Source organism: Stenella coeruleoalba (genome assembly GCF_951394435.1).
Source record: "Stenella coeruleoalba genome assembly, chromosome: 13".
NCBI lineage: Eukaryota > Metazoa > Chordata > Mammalia > Artiodactyla > Delphinidae > Stenella > Stenella coeruleoalba.
In genome coordinates this window covers 11,791,373-11,808,161 of record NC_137159.1, presented here as the reverse complement: position 1 = coordinate 11,808,161, position 16,789 = coordinate 11,791,373, and the positions used below count along the sequence as shown (strand labels likewise).

Below are 16,789 nucleotides of genomic sequence, written 5' to 3'. Positions count from 1 at the left end.
ACAAAGACCTTTCTCACTGGGAGAAATAGGCTTCTTTCCTTAGATCCATTTTAGGCTTACCTGGCAATATCAAACAACCCTGTCTAGGAACCATCAAGAGCTGAGAACAACTCATAAGCTCCCAACGGCCAAAGCTGCAACAGTTTGAGCAACACGATAGTCGTATTGGATTATAACCCAAAGTATAAAATGAATATTCATGAGTCCAGACTGATAATACACACACACGCATGTGTGTGTGTATATGTGTATAAATAAATAAAATGGGGGAAAGAGAGAAGTCTCCTGCGCAGAAGAATTCCAAATATTTTATATAGATACTCTGTCTTTAAGAGATGGGGGTAGCGTTAACTCCTTACCCTGTGAGTGTGAGCTGCATATATGGACTTGCTTCCTAAGAGCCCAGCATAAAAAGGGAGAAAAAATAACTATGGTAGAGAAATCAGGCAGACACCACCTCAGCCAGGTGATCAGGATTAACATCAACAGTGATAAATCATGTTGACAGTGTGTATCCTCGAAGTAATGGGATGAAGATAGCACTCTACCTCTGTAGTCTTCCACTCGATAACCTGTAACCCCAGTCTAATCATGAGCAGAACATCACACAAATTCCAAGAGAGGGCATCCTACAAAATACCTGAGCAGTACTCCCGGAAACTATCAAGTTCAACAAAAACAAGGAAAGCCTGGGAAACTGCCATGGCCAAGAGGAGCCTAAGGAGACATGACGACAAAATGTAATGTGGTGTCCTGGACAGGCCTCTGGGAAAGAAAAGGGATATTAGGCAAAAACAAAGGAAATCTGAATAAAGTATGGACTTTGTTAATGACAAAGTATTGATATTGTTTGACTGATTGTAGCAAATATACTGTCCTAACATAAAATGTTAATAACAGGGGACCCTGGAGGTGGTGTATATGGAAAGTCTCTGTACTACCTTCTCAATTTTTCTGTAAATTTAAAACTTTTTTCTGAAAAATAAAACCTATTTAAAAAAATCCATTTAGTCACTGTTTTAGACTAATTGGTGGAAAGTACTATGAATTCATGAGTCTAAATTATAGACTTAACCTCACGTTATCTTGCATGTATAGATTATTTTAAAAGAGAGAACACATTTAAAAAATAATACATTTGTATGCAAAGTAAAGAATTTGGAAGGATTTATGCCAAAATAGCAACTGAGACCAGGTATAAACCCTGGAGTTACAGGTGGGTTTCACTTTCTACTTTCAACTATTCTATATAATTTGATTTTTTAAAAAAACTAGAAGAATGTTACTTTTATAAGTGGAAAATAAAGGTATTTTCATTAAAAAATGAACAAATGAAAGGTGCTTGTACAAAATGAACAAATGAAGAGGGTGTTGCAGTGAAGACCCAAGGAAACTGACTTCAGTATAAAATAATGTATAAAATAACCTGTGATCAACTTCTCACTTGATTTCCGCTTCTGCTCAGCTTAATGGTTCTTGGAGATAATTTTATTTCTAAATATTTGAAACAGTACTGGAATCTTATTAATATATCTGCTGTACTTTGCAGCCCCACTTTTTGGTAAGTTTTAAAACATTCAACATTAAACTTCTCCAAATTTTTACAGCTAGGGTTGAATCAGATAATATCTAAGATCTATTTTGGTGGTAAGCTTCTGGGCTCTGTGGAACCATGAGTTATTGGAGGACTAGCTGATAAGAATGTTTTCACACAGAGCATTTTCTTCTGCATTTCTTAACTGCTAGACTATAAGCTACATGTGGGCAGCCCCATGCTTGTCTTGTTCATCTCTCTCCATCCAACCCCTAGAACAGGTTCTGTTTTTTGAACATTCCTTCCTTTCTCCACAGATCTGAAATGCAATCTTCATTGTATATTCTATTCCCACACACATATGGGCACCCTGTGATGTCCATACACTGAGTTCTCACCAATACCTCACTGTTCTAATCATTTAACATGTTTTCATACCTAGTAGGATGAGCCCTCTCCACCCAAACTTTTGTGTTTTTCAAAACTGTCTTGGCTGTCTCTGCTCATTTACTCTTCAAGGTAAATCTTCTTTCTTTCTTTTTTTTTTTTAAAGATTTTTTTTTGAGGTGGACCTTTTTTAAAGTCTTTATTGAATTTGTTACAACATTGCTTCTGTTTTATGTTTTGGTGTTTTGGCCACGAGGCATATGGGATCCTAGCTCCCTGACCAGGGATCGAACCTGCACCCCCTGCATTAAACCCACACCCACTGCATTGGAAGGCAAAGTCTCAACCACCGGACTGCCAGGGAAGTCCCTCAGGTAAATTTTCAAATCAGCTTTTATCAACAATCCTGCAGCAATTCAGATGGTGATTATATTGAATTTATGGTTAACTTGGGGAAAAATGATCTCTTGACAAAACTGAGCCTTCCCATCTATGAACATGGTACACATCTTTCCATTTATTTGCGTTGTCTTCTGCAATGTCAGTAAAGCTTAATAAGTTTTTCCACAAAGCTCTTGTACATATATTGGGTTTCTTCTTAGGAACCTTATAGTTCTCGTGCTATTGTGGATGGGATGTCACTCTAGCACTTTGACTTTAATGTATTTTAAAACCAGAATCAAAATATTTTCACAACATTTAATGTCCTAAAAAATATTAAGTTTCCTCTTAAAGGAAAACAAGAAAGGAGGAAAGCAAGAAGAGACTTTGGAAGAAGTAAAAAGCTTTCACTATTGCCTGCCTTTGTGGCACTGGCCTAAGTAAGGAAGCTGCCTCCCCCCGGGGTGTGCATAATACAGGGACCCAGCTGGGTACCGGAGCTGGGCCAGCAGAAGAGGCATTAACGCTTGGCAGAGCAACTTCATCGATACCACTGAGCAAAACATTGTAAACTGAGAAACTTACCCGAACTTTGTCTCCTGGAATCTTTTCCTGATGGCCAGAGATATATATAAAGTCAACCCGATCAAAACAAATCCACAAAAACAGCCAAGGATGATGAGCACAGGATCTTTGTTGCCAGGTGCTGGGGTTGACGAGGGGGCAAAGTTGACCCAACCTGGTAAAACACCAATAGACTCAATTCAAAACATCTCTTTGGGATTCGGGGTAGCTGATTTACAGTATTGGGGAACTCTCTTCATGTCAGTTATGAATGTATAAGCAATGGAAAAAATAGTAAAACTAGTATTTAACTGGTATGCTCTGGAAATACTGAGAATCAAAATGCTTTATTTCTTTGTTAAAAAAAGTATCAAGAGTAGTTTGAACACTGCTTGCCAGCTTCTAGCCACATAGCTCAGGATATAGAGAGAATGTATTTTCCATGCCCTGACAAATGTCATACTCCTTTCCAAGTTTGGATCAGCTTCCAATGCTTTATCCTTTGCGCTTTCAGTGTCGTAAAATACCTCTGTGAGTTCCTTTAATGTTGTGATGAGAAGGCAGAGACTTTGAGTTGCTGCTGAGGCATTTTCTTTTATTTTATTAAAAAAATATTTATTTATTTATCTATTTACTTATTTGGCTGTGTCAGGTCTTAGTTGCGGCACGTGGGATCTTTTGTTGTGGCGCACGGGCTCTTTGTTGTGGCATGCAGGCTTCTCTCTAGTTGTGGCGTGCACGGTCCAGAGTGCGCGGCCTCAGTAGTTGCAGTGCGCGGGCTCTCTAGCTGTGGCGCGCAGGCTCACTTTCCCGTCGGCATGTGGGATCTTAGTTCCCCAACCAGGGATCGAACCCGTGACCCCTGCATTGGAAGGCGGATTCTTAACCACTGGACTGCCAGGGAAGTCCCTGCTGAGGCACTGTACAGTATGACAACCCTGCTTGCAACCCAGTATGACAATTCAGAGTCTGGGCATTTTGAGGAGGATCTGAGCTTAGGAGTCCTGCTGCAAGTTTCTGCTTTGCTTTTCCAGGGGCACCTTTTAAAACAACCATTTAGAGTTGAGCCCCTGAAAAGTTAAGTACAGGCGTTTTCTATCCCCTCTCTACCACCTGCTCTGACGTGGGATGAAGGACCACCCTTGCCCTGGCTCTCCCACCTCCTCACCCCACACCTGCATCTGGGATCTGTAATAGATCTTGTGACTCTGCTTCCTTTGTGTGGGTGTATTGAAACTGCACAATCAAAATGACCCCAGGGTTTTCACTTCCCCAAAGTGGCAGCTCAGATGCTGAGGGAACTATCTACCCACCCCATGGGGGTGGTGTGCGCTCCTCATTCAGTGGGCCATAATCTGCATATTCTCAATTCAGTACATCAGCTTCGGGGCCCCTGACACACAGGTGAAGACTGTGGCCAGTGTAACTCCCTCTGGGACATCTTTCTCCTTTTCAGCACAACCAGTTCACTCATGTGGGTAAGTCTACCTTCACTGAGTTCCCTGGCTGCACGTCTCATGGACCAAATGGCAGCAGCGTCAACATGCCCACAGTCAACTACTTCTTTCGTAATTCCACACACATTCAATTCAAATTCCACTTCCAACACTATCACTTTTTCTTTCTTCTCTACATTTTCATCTTTGTTCACCAGCTCCGTCTCTCAATTATCTGCTTCTGTGAAATGTCATGTGGGTTCGCCCCTGCGAGACAAGGAAGTAGCACAGCTCTATGCCTGTTAGACGCATGTGAACTGAATAAGGAAAGCACGGTGACCAACCACAGACTTTGAAAGAAGTGACCCGACTGGTCACAACCAAGATGCCCCTGTTATTTATGGAGTGATCTGTGCACTGAAGAGCTGGCGGTGAAGTTTATCAATTACTCACAGTTAATATGTGCTGGCACCTTAAATTTGAACCATATTGTTGGGGAACAGGTGTGATGTCACTAAACTGTGGTAACTGAAATGTATGCAGACAGGAACCATGCAAAACCAGGACTGCCAGAACAGCAAAGCTTTTTACAGTTTTGGACAGTTTATTATGAATGAAGATGAAAGCTCTGTCATCTTAAACCCTGACTTTTTAAAAAAAAATTGAAGAATAGGACTTCCCTGGCAGTCCAGTGGTTAAGACTCTGTGCTTCCACTGCAGAGGCCGTGGGTTCGATCCCTGGTCAGGGAACTAAGATCCTAGATCCCACGTGCCACAAGATGTGGGGAAAAAAAAAATGAAGTATAGTTGATTTACAATGCTGTGTTAGTTTCTGGTGTACAGCAAAGTGATTCAGTTATATGTCTGTGTGTGTGTGTGTGTGTGTGTGTGTATATATATATATTATATATATAATATATATATTCTTTTTCATATTCTTTTCCATTATGGTTTGTTACAATATATTGAATATAGTTCCCTGGGCTACACAGTAGGACCTAATTGTTTATCTGTTTTATATGTACTAGTTTGTATTTGCTAATCCCAAACTCCTAATTTATCCCTCCCCCACCCCCTTTCCCCTTTGGTAACCATAAGCTTGTTTTCTATGTCTGTGTTAAACTCTGATTTTTAACCTGTGCCTCTAGAATCAGAATCTCATTGTCCCTGAATTTCTGCCAGGTAGGCATGCCTTGTGTCCCCAACACCAGTTACTAATGTTCCCTCGGGACTGGGCTTATGGGCTGTAGGAGCTGTAATATGGATCCAATTTGGCACTAAAAGGGAGAACATACTTGAGGGTCACTGGGACAGACATAGGGGGACTCAACGGTCTGTTCCCAAGTCCTGTCTGCTTCGGCTACAAAGGCTATATATTTGGCAAGAACTTGTAAATGCACAAATCATACCCATATAGATGTCTGCGTAGAGTTCATGGTAGCAGTTCATTAGCAAACAACCTAGGGCAGGTCAGAGTCAGAACGAAGGCGGCTGCCCTGGTCTACAGAAGCAAACACAGCATTTGGGCCACTTGGGGCACCATGGCGTCACCTTGTTTAAGGCCACTCCAACAACAAGCAGAAACCAGAACGCAGGGATGGGCATTTAGCTGAGCGAGCCCAGCGCCGTGTAAAGATGGCTTCTATAGGAAACGCTCCTTGTTCTGTACCAATGAATCACAAAGCATGTTACCTAAGGTTTGAATGGCTAATAACTGAGCAACCTGCACCGCTTAAAGCAAAGAAACAGTGCCAATTCTAGAGAGCTGAGGATTAGCCACATTGCCTACCCAAAATTCAGTCATGAAGTATGGATGCATTTAAACAAATTCAATATATATATAAAATAGCTAACTAATAAGGACCTACCGTATAGCACAGGGAACTCTACTCAATGCTCTGTAATGAGCTATGTGGGAAAAGAATCTAAAAAAGAGCGGATATATGTACATGTATAACTGACTGACCTTGCTGTACACCTGAAGCTAACACAACATTGTAAATCAATTAGACTCTCATAAAAGTTAAAAGCAAAACCAAAAAACCTAAATTCATTAAGTCCAGTCAAATTCTGGGTTCTGAAAGGGATGAATCTTCCTAGGAAGTTATTACACTGGAGAGTAATAGTCGTGGGAAGACTCAAGGGTACCGACAGCTCTGTGATCAGCGATCAACTATCCTCAACGCTGCGAAATTTCCTTTTGGTCTTTACGTTTCATTCTTAAACAAGCCGTCCATGCCACAGGCTACTCTCTGGCCACCTGTGTGTTGCCCGGACTGATGTTCCGTCAGTCAGTCGGGCACCAGCGCTCACCGTGTGCGGGGACAAATATTTTCACTGGGTCACTGAAGGGCCCGACTCCCCCTCTGGTGACGGCTGCAATCCTCACGGTGCACGAGGCGTTGTGGACTTGAACAGAAAGCCGAGCGAGACTGTCGTTCTGGCCGACTTCTTCTGAGAGCTCTTTCTGGGGACAGAGAGGAAAGGAAAGGAAAGGAGATACTGAGGCACCAGGGGTCTTGTCGCCTGAGGGAAGTTCTTCCGAGGGAAGCTGCCCCACCCACATCCCAGGGGCAGCGGCCGTGTTCCCACAGCATCCCTTACTTCACTCAGGCCACAACCAAAGGAGCCAATAGGCGGGCAGTGATGCAGGACAGGCTGGCAGCATCCTCAGGTCTTGGGGATCTGGGCCTACTAGGGTCGTGCGAACATGGTACTTAAAGAGGTCGGTGAAGAAACCTCCGGAAGAAAGGGAATATGTGGCAGATGCACCCGAAGGCAAAAGCAAGACTGTCTCCTCGACACTCCCGCCCTCAGAACCCCCAGAGAACACTGCCCAGGAGCTGCACTGAACCTTGACATTGACCCCCTGCCAGCTTCCCTGAACCAGCACAAGTGGGCTCGTGTTCCTTGCAATTCTAAGAGTTGTGACTACAGTCTACATTTAGAAGGGCACTGACACTTTTTCTTCCAGCGACAAACACACAATGTGCTCCGTTTTCAAAAATCTGGCTTTACTTATTTTGTTTTAAAGCCATCGCTGCACAACTTGACCCATTAAAACATGGGGGATGGGGGAGATTTTTGAAAAAATAACCAGGGGAAAAAATACTTTCCCCTTTGGTTCCAAACCTTGACTATCATGGTGTTCTCTGGTGCGGGAAACTAATTTTGCGTTTGGGATTGGCTTTTCAAATAGGAACCACAGGGTTGGTGAAGGCTGAAAGGTAGCACTAGGAACATGTCTTTAATGCTGAATTAGGGAGATTTGTTTTCACAGAGAGATATCACACATGGAGCACAGATATCATGGATCAGCAATGGATAGCAGGGGCCTGGTGTGGGTGGTAACTTCCTCCCCTGGTCACTCATGCTGGTCACTTCTCCCAATGGTGCTGGGTGGAACCCGGTCAGCCCTTACGGAGAGGGCAGTCCCATCGCTCATGACCAGTGGGGACACCTGGGTCAGCCACCTGGAGACTGTTTATAATCTAAACAGGCAGTGACCATCAGGACCTAGAAACGTCCCCAGACAAGGGATGAAAGGGAAAACTATGGTCTTAATTTTTTTTTTTTTTGGTTTTTTAACCCCATCGGACTCAGTGCCTAAAAGATTTGCCACAGATTTCTTGTTAATTAGGTAGACAAATTAGTCATTTTTTCTGATATATCAAAAAGCATTTTCTGTATGGCTAACCCAGTTTTGATTATGTGTTCGTTGGTCATTCTCTGTATAATTTGGGAAGAACAGAAAATCATCAGGTAGAGTAGCTTCATTGTCAAAGCCCTCACAGTCATGGGACCGTGACGGGCAGCTGAGAAACAGTGCATATACCCCACAGCTTAAAACCTAACAGCTCTTCAAAGTACAAAAGACTTCATGCCTGACAAGGAACGTGGGGCCTGCTCCTGGTGTCACACATTTTGTCTGCAAAGATTCAAACACGATACCTTGTTTATGAGAAAAACTGTCTTAAAATAAGGGGACACACATAGTTTTGAAAGAACTCAATCCCAAGAAGAAGAGAAATCCTAACAAAACCAAAATTATCCTTTTGGAAATGAACATAAAAGCAGTTGATAACACCTATTCCCATAGGGCCTATAACTCCCTATGAAAACCCAGAGGAGTTACTTTTTAATTTCCACCTCCTACTCTTTGAGTTAATAAATTTAAGGAGTTAATCTGTGAAGTGCTTGAAACAGTGCCTGACCCAGAGCAAAGGTTATCCAAGAGTCACAATGGCCACCATCACAGTTGGCATTATCCTGAATCTTTTTTAAATTTAATTAACTAATTAATTTTACAAAATTATTTATTTATTTATTTATTTTTGGCTGCGTTGGGTCTTCATTGCTGCACGCGGGCGTTCTCTAGTTGCGGGGAGCGGGGGCTACTCCTCGTTGCAGTGCGTGGGCTTCTCATTGCATTGACTTCTCTTGTTGTGAGCACAGGCTCTAGGCGCACGGGCTTCAGTAGTTGTGGCACATGGGCTCAGTAGTTGTGGCTCACGGGCTCTAGAGCACAGGCTCAGTAGTTGTGGCGCAGGGGCTTAGCTGCTCCGCGGCACGTGGGATCTTCCCAGACCAGGGATCAAACCCGTGTCTCCTGGTTAAGGTGGATTCTTAACCACTGCACCACCAGGGAAGTCCTATCCTGAATCTTGAAGCATGGAAATGATGCCAGCCACCGCTCACTGGGAATCCATTTTGGAAATACATAAAAAATCATCCCACTTTAGGGGTGGAATTGTAATCAATGTTGAAGTAGTGATTAGAAAGATTAATGATAAACACTTAGTGTAGGTGTTCAATTTTCTCCAAGAATATCCTTAAATAGTAATCTCAAATATAATTTAAACATGATTTCCAATGTTAAAAATTGATGTAATTTATTCATACTGTTTTGATGCCAAATACGTAAACAAAGGTGTGAGCACATCCATTTCCCCAAGTATTTTAGTTTTGATCTTGAAAGGTGGCAGAGATCCTTCTAATTTCAGACAGCTGTAGGAGCCCCCCGCTCACCCCCGTGTGTTATCTCTCTTGCTGTCAGGGTGCAGACCGCCAAAGGAGGGGTCATCTCATTGGCACAATGTGGTCGGGCCACAGGACACAGGTCATGGGTCAGCTGCACATTTCTCATTTAGTGAGCTTTCAATTTCACCAACACAGACCCATATCTCTAAGAACTCAAAACCTAAAGGCATTGTCAGGTAATGAAATCAGTTTGACTACAGCTTTACTTACACAGAAAACATACGGACCTTGCCTGTTGGGGAAAGTAATAGCACATCTTTGGAAACACAGTTTCTTTTTTCTCATTGTGTGGCTTCAGTGTGGGTCAGGGCAATTAGATATTTGTTTTCACTTATCAAAAAGACCTTAATATCTTCAACTCTGTAAGAATTCACAACCCCATAATTTGTAACTGTAATTAAAAATATAGGTAATTCCGGGCTTCCCTGGTGGCGCAGTGGTTGAGAGTCCGCCTGCCGATGCAGGGGACACGGGTTCGTGCCTTGGCCCGGGAAGATCCCACATGCCGCGGAGCGGCTGGGCTCGTGAGCCATGGCCACTGAGCCTGCGCGTCCGGAGGCTGTGCTCCGCAGCGGGAGAGGCCACAACAGTGAGAGGCCCGCGTACCGTTAAAAAAAAAAAAAAAAAAATATAGGTAATTCCCTGGCGGTCCAATGGTTGGGACTCTGCGCTTTCACTGTCGAGGGCCTGGGTTCAATCCCTCGTTGGTGAACTAAGATCCTGCAGCCATGCAGCACAGCCAAAAAAGAAAGAAGAATATGGCCCATTTCAAAATTACTCAGGGGGAGACTGGTTCAAGATGGTGGAGGAGAAGAACGTACTCCCACTCCCTCTTGCGAGAGCACTAGAATCACAACTAACTGCTGAACAATCATCAACAGGAAGACACTGGAACTCACCAAAAAAGATACCCCACATCCAAAGACAAAGGAGAAGCTGCAATGAGATGGTAGGAGGGGCACAATCACAATAAAATCAAATCCCATAACCGCTGGATGGGTGACTCACAGATTGGAGAACACTTATACCACAGAAGTCCACCCACTGGAGTGAAGGTTCTGAGCCCCATGTCAGGCTTCCCAACCTGGGGGTCTGGCAACAGGAGGAGGAATTCCTAGAGAATCAGACTTTGAAGGCTAGCGGAATTTGACTGCAGGACTTAGACAGGACTGGGGGAAACAGAGACTCCAATCTTGGAGGGCACACACAAAGCAGTGTGCACACCAGGACCCAGGGGGAAGGAGCAGTGACCCCATAGGAGACTGAACCAGACCTACCTGCTAGTGCCGGAAGGTCTCCTGCAGAGGCGGGGGGTGGCTGTGGCTCACCACGGGGACAAGGACACTGGCAGCAGAAGTTCTGGGAAGTACTCCTTGGCATGAGCCCTCCCGGAGTCTGCCATTAGCCCCACCAAAGAGCCTGTAGCCTCCAGTGCTGGGCCACCTCAGGCCAAGCAACCAACAGGGAGGGAACTCAGCCCCACCCATCAGAAGACAAGCAGATTAAAGTTTTACTGAGCTCTGCCCACCAGAGCAACACCCAGCTCTACCCACCACCAGTCCCTCCCATCAGGGAACCTGCACAAGCCTCTTCGATAGCCTCACCCACCAGAGGGCAGACAGCAGAAGCAAGAAGAACTACAATCCTGCAGCCTGTAGAATGAAAACCACATTCACAGAAAGATAGACAAAATGAAAAGGCAGAGGACTATGTACCGGATGAAGGAACAAGATAAAACCCCAGAAAAACAACTAAATAAGTCAACCTTCCAGAAAAAGAATTCAAAATAATGATAGTGAAGATGATCTGGGACCTTGGAAAAAGGATGGAGGCAAAAATCGAGAAGATCCAAGAAATGTTTAACAAAGACCTAGAAGAATTAAAGAACAAACAAACAGAGATGAACAGTACAATAACTGAAATGAATAACACACTAGAAGGAATCAGTAGCAGAATAACTGAGGCAGAAGAACGGATAAGTGACCTGAAAGACAGAATGGTGGAATTCACTGCCATGGAACAGAATAAAGAAAAAAGAATGAAAAGAAATGAAGACAGCCTAAGAGACCTCTGGGACAACATTAAACACACCAACGTTCACATTATAGGGGTCCCAGAAGGAGGAGAGAGAGAGAAAATATTTGAAGAGATTATAGTCAAAAACTTCCTTAACATGGGAAAGGAAACAGCCACCCAAGTCCAGGAAGCACAGAGAGTCCCAGGCAGGATAAACCCAAACAGAAACACAACGAGACACACAGTAATCAAACTGACAAAAATTAAAGACAAAGAAAAAATATTAAAAGCAACAAGGGAAAAAGGACAAGTAACATACAAGGAAACTCCCATAATGTTAACAGCTGATTTCTCAGCAGAAACTCTACAAGCCAGAAGGCAGTGGCACGATATATTTAAAGTGATGAAAGGGAAGAACCTACAACCAAGATTATTCTACCAGGCAAGGATGTCATTCAGATTTGACAGAGAAATCAAAAGCTTTACAGACAAGCAAACGCTAAGAGAATTCAGCACCATCAAACCAGCTCTACAGCAAATGCTAAACGAAGTTCTCTAAGTGGGAAACACAAGAGAAGAAAAGGACCTACAAAAAGCAAACCCAAAACAATTAAGAAAATAGTAATAGGAACATACATATCGATAATTACCTTAAATGTGAATGGATGAAATACTCCAACCAAAACATACAGGCTTGCTGAATGGATACAAAAACAAGACCCATATATATGCTGTCTACACGAGACCCACTTCAGACCTAGGCACACATACAGACTGAAAGTGAAGGGATGGAGAAAGATATTCCATGCAAATGGAAATCAAAAGAAAGCTGGAGTAGCAATACTCATATCAAATAAAATAGACTTTAAAATAAAGAACGTTACAAGAGACAAGGAAGGGGTTTCCCTGGTGGTGCAGTGGTTAAGAATCCGCCTGCCAACACAGGGGACACAGGTTCGAGCCCTGGTCCAGGAAGATCCCACAAGCCACGGAGCAACTAAGCCCGTGCGCCACAACTACTGAGCCTGCACTCTAGAGCCCGTGAGCCACAACTACTGAGCCTGTGCACCACAACTACTGAAGCCCGCATACCCAGAGCCTGTGCTCCGCAACAAGAGAAGCCACTGCACTGAGAAGCCCGTGCACCGCAACGAAGAGCAGCCCCTGCTCGCCACAACTAGAGAAAGCCCGCGCACTACAATGAAGACCCAATGCAGCCAAAAATAAAATAAATAAATTAAAAAAAAAAGACAAGGAAGGACACTACGTAAAGATCAAGGGATCAATCCTACAAGATATAACAATTATAAATATATATGTACCTAACATAGGAGCACCTCAATACATGAGGCAAATGCCAACAGCTATAAAAGAGGAAATCAACAGTAACACAATAATAGTGGGGGAACTTAACAGCTCACTTACACCAATGGACAGATCATCCAGACAGAAAATTAATAAGGAAACACAAGCTTTAAATGACACAATAGACCAGAGAGATTTAATTGATATTTATAGGACATTCCATCCAAAAGCAGCTGATTACACTTTCTTCTCAAGTGCACATGGAACATTCTCCAGGACTGATCACATCCTGGGCCACAAATCAAGCCTCGGTAAATTTAAGGAAATTGAAATCACATCAAGCATCTTTTCTGACCACAACGCTATGAGATTAGAAATCAATTACAGGGAAAAAAAATGTAAAAAACAAACACATGGAGGCTAAACAATACGTTACTAACTAACCACGAGATCACTGAAGAAATCAAAGAGGAAATCAAAAAATACCTAGAGAGAAATGACAATGAAAACACGATGATCCAAAACCTATGGGATGCAGCAAAAGCAGTTCTAACAGGGAAGTTTATAGCAATACAATCCTACCTCAAGAAACAAGAAAAATCTCAAATAAACAATCTAACCTTACACCTAAAGGAACTAGAGGAAGAAGAAAAAACAAAACCCAAAGTTAGTAGAAGGTAAGAAATCATAAAGATCAGAGGAGAAATAAATGAAATAGAAACAAAGAAAACAATAGCAAAGATCAATAAAACTAAAAGCTGGTTCTTTGAGGAGATAAACAAAATTGATAAACCTTTTGCCAGACTCATCAAGAAAAAGAGGGAGAGGACTCAAATCAATAAAATTAGAAATGAAAAAGGAGAAGTTACAACAGACACCGCAGAAATACAAAGCATCATAAGAGACTACTACAAGCAACACTCTGCCAATAAAATGGACAACCTGGAAGAAACGGACAAATTCTTAGAAAGGTATAACTTTCCAAGACTGAACCGGGAAGAAATAGAACATACGAACAGACCAATCACAAGTAATTACGTTGAAACTGTGATTAAAAATCTCCCAACAAACAGAAGTCCAGGACCAGATGGCTTCACAGGTGAATTCTATCAAACATTTAGAGAAGAGCTAACACACATCCTTCTCAAGCTCTTCCAAAAAGTTGCAGAGGAAGGAACACTCCCAAACTCATTCTATGAGGCCACCATCACCCTGATACCAAAAGCAGACAAAGATACCACAAAAAAACGAAAATTACAGACCAATATCACTGATGAATATAGATGCAAAAATCCTCAACAAAATACTAGCAAACAGAATCCAACACACATTAAAAGGATCATACACCATGATCAAGTGGGATTTATCCCAGGGATGCAAGGATTCTTCAATACACACAAAGCAATCAATGTGATACACCATATTAACAAATTGAGAAATAAAAAACATATGATAATCTCAATAGATGCAGGAAAAGCTTTTGACAAAATTCAACACCCATTTATGATAAAAACTCTCCAGAAAGTGGGCATACAGGGAACCTACCTCAACATGATAAAGGCCATATACAACAAACCCACAGCAAACATCATTCTCAATGGTGAAAAACTGAAAGCAATTACTCTAAGATTAGGAACAACACAAGGATGTTCACTCTCGCCACTATTATTCAACATAGTTTTGGAAGTCCTAGCCATGGCATTCAGAGAAGAAAAAGAAATAAAAGGAATACAAATTGGAAAAGAAGAAGTAAAACTGTCACTGTTTGCAGATGACACGATACTATACATAGATAATCCTAATGATGCCACCAGAAAACTACTAGAGCTAATCAATGAATTTGGTAAAGTTGCAGGATACAAAATTAATGCACAGAAATCTCTTGCATTCCTCTACACTAACAACAAAAGATCAGAAAGAGAAATTAAGGAAACAATCTCCTTCACCATTGCAAGAAAAAGAATAAAGTACTTAGGAATAAACCTACCTAAGGAGGTAAAAGACCCGTACTCAGGAAACTATAAGACACTGATGAAAGAAATCAGAGATGACAGAAACAGATGGAGAGATACACCATGTTCTTGGATTGGAAGGATCAATATTGTGAAAATGACTCTACTACCCAAAGCAATCTACAGGTTCAATGCAATCCCTATTAAATTACCAATGGCATTTTTTACAGAACTAGAACAAAAGATCTTAAAATTTGTATGGAGATACAAAAGACCCCGAATAGTCAAAGCAATCTTGAGAGAAAAAAACGGAGCTGGAGGAATCAGACTCCTTGACTTCAGACTATACTACAAAGCTATAGTAATCAAGACACCATGGTACTGGCACAAAAACATAAATATAGATCAATGCAACAGGATAGAAAGCCCAGAGATAAACCCACACACCTCTGGTCAACTAATCTATGACAAAGGAGGCAAGGATACAAAATGGAGAAAAGACAGCCTCTTCAATAAGTGATGCTGGGAAAACTGGACAGCTACATGTAAAAGAATGAAATCAGAACACTCCCTAACACCATACACAAAAATAAACTCAAAGTAGATTAAAGACCTAAATGTAAGACCGGACACTACAAAACTCTTAGAGGAAAACATAGGAAGATCACTCTTTGACATAAATCACAGCAAGATCTCTTTTGGCCCACCTCCCAGAGTAATGGAAATAAAACCAAAAATAAACAAATGGGACCTAATGAAACTTAAAATCTTTTGCACAGCAAAGGAAACTATAAACAAGACGAAAAGACAACCCTCAGAATGGGAGAAAATATTTGCAAACGAATCAAGGGACGAAGGATTAATCTCCAAAATATAACAGCACATGCAGCTCAATATTAAAAAAACAAACAACCCAATCTAAAAATGGGCAGAAGAGCTAAACAGACATTTCTGCAAAGAAGATATACAGATGGCCAAGAAGCACATGACAAGCTGCTCAACATCACTAATTATTAGAGAAATGCAAATCAAAACTACAATGAGGTATCACCTCACACTGGTTAGAATGGGCATCATCAGAAAATCTACAAACAACACATGCTGGAGAGGGTGTGGAGGAAAGGGAACCCTCTTACACTGTTGGTGGGAATGTAAATTGATACAGCCACTATGGAGAGCAGTATGGAGGTTCCTTAAAAACCTAAAAATAGAATTACCATATGACCCAGCAATTCCACTACTGGGCATATACCCAGAGAAAACCATAATTCAAAAAGACACATGCACCCCAATGTTCACTGCAGCACTATTTACAATAGCCAGGTCATGGAAGCAACCTAAATGCCCATCGACAGACGAATGGATAAAGAAGATGTGGTACATATATACAATGGAATATTACTCAGCTATAAAAAGGAACGAAATTGGTTCCATTGTAGAGATGTGGTTGGACCTAGAGAGTGTCATACAGAGTGAAGTAAGTCAGAAAGAGAAAAACAAATATCGTATATTAACACATATATGTGGAATCGAGAAAAACGGTACAGATGAACCAGATTGCAAGGCAGAAATAGAGGCACAGACGTAGAGGACAAATGTATGGACACCAAGGGGGCGAAAGCGGGGTGGTGCTGGTGGTGTGATGAATTGGGAGATTGGGATTGACATTTACACTAATATGTATAAAATAGATAACTAATAAGAACCTGCTGTATTAAAAACTAAAATAAAATTCAAAAATAAATAAATCAAATTACTTAGGCTAAAAAAAAAAAAAAGAAGAATATGGTCCATTTTATTAACTCAAAGAACAGTAACCTTCAATAGGGAAAGAACTACCCCAGGCGACAACAAACGTGTTCAAAAGGGCTTCAAGTGCACAATCATCAGTGTAAAACCCTCACATCTTACTCTTGAAACCTGTCCTGTTTTCACTTCTTTCTGCTAAGAGGCCATGCTGTGGAATTTGAACAAGAAACACTGTACTGTGAAGAAAGCCAAGGGCATCTGGAGAAGAGTAGTGGGGCTGTGAAAAGCACTGGCTTTGGAGTCAGTGAGACCTGGGTTCTTATTTCAATGCTGCAATTCTAAGCTGTGTGACTCTGGGTAAGTTACTCAATGTTTCTGAGTTTCAGTTTCCTCAAATGAAAATTGAGAAAATAGTATCTCACAGT

General features: G+C 41.9%; 1 protein-coding gene across 1 annotated transcript in view; it reads right to left on the bottom strand.

Annotated features, from left to right (window-relative positions):
- MERTK (MER proto-oncogene, tyrosine kinase) overlaps positions 1-16,789 on the bottom strand; it is a 111,436-nt gene that overhangs the window by 26,688 nt on the left and 67,959 nt on the right. The window contains exons 9-10 of the mRNA XM_079941382.1: positions 6,616-6,769; positions 2,888-3,041 (exon numbers count right to left, since the gene is read on the bottom strand). Of these exons, the coding sequence (XP_079797508.1) occupies positions 2,888-3,041; positions 6,616-6,769 (308 nt within the window). The remainder of the gene's footprint in view (positions 1-2,887; positions 3,042-6,615; positions 6,770-16,789) is intronic.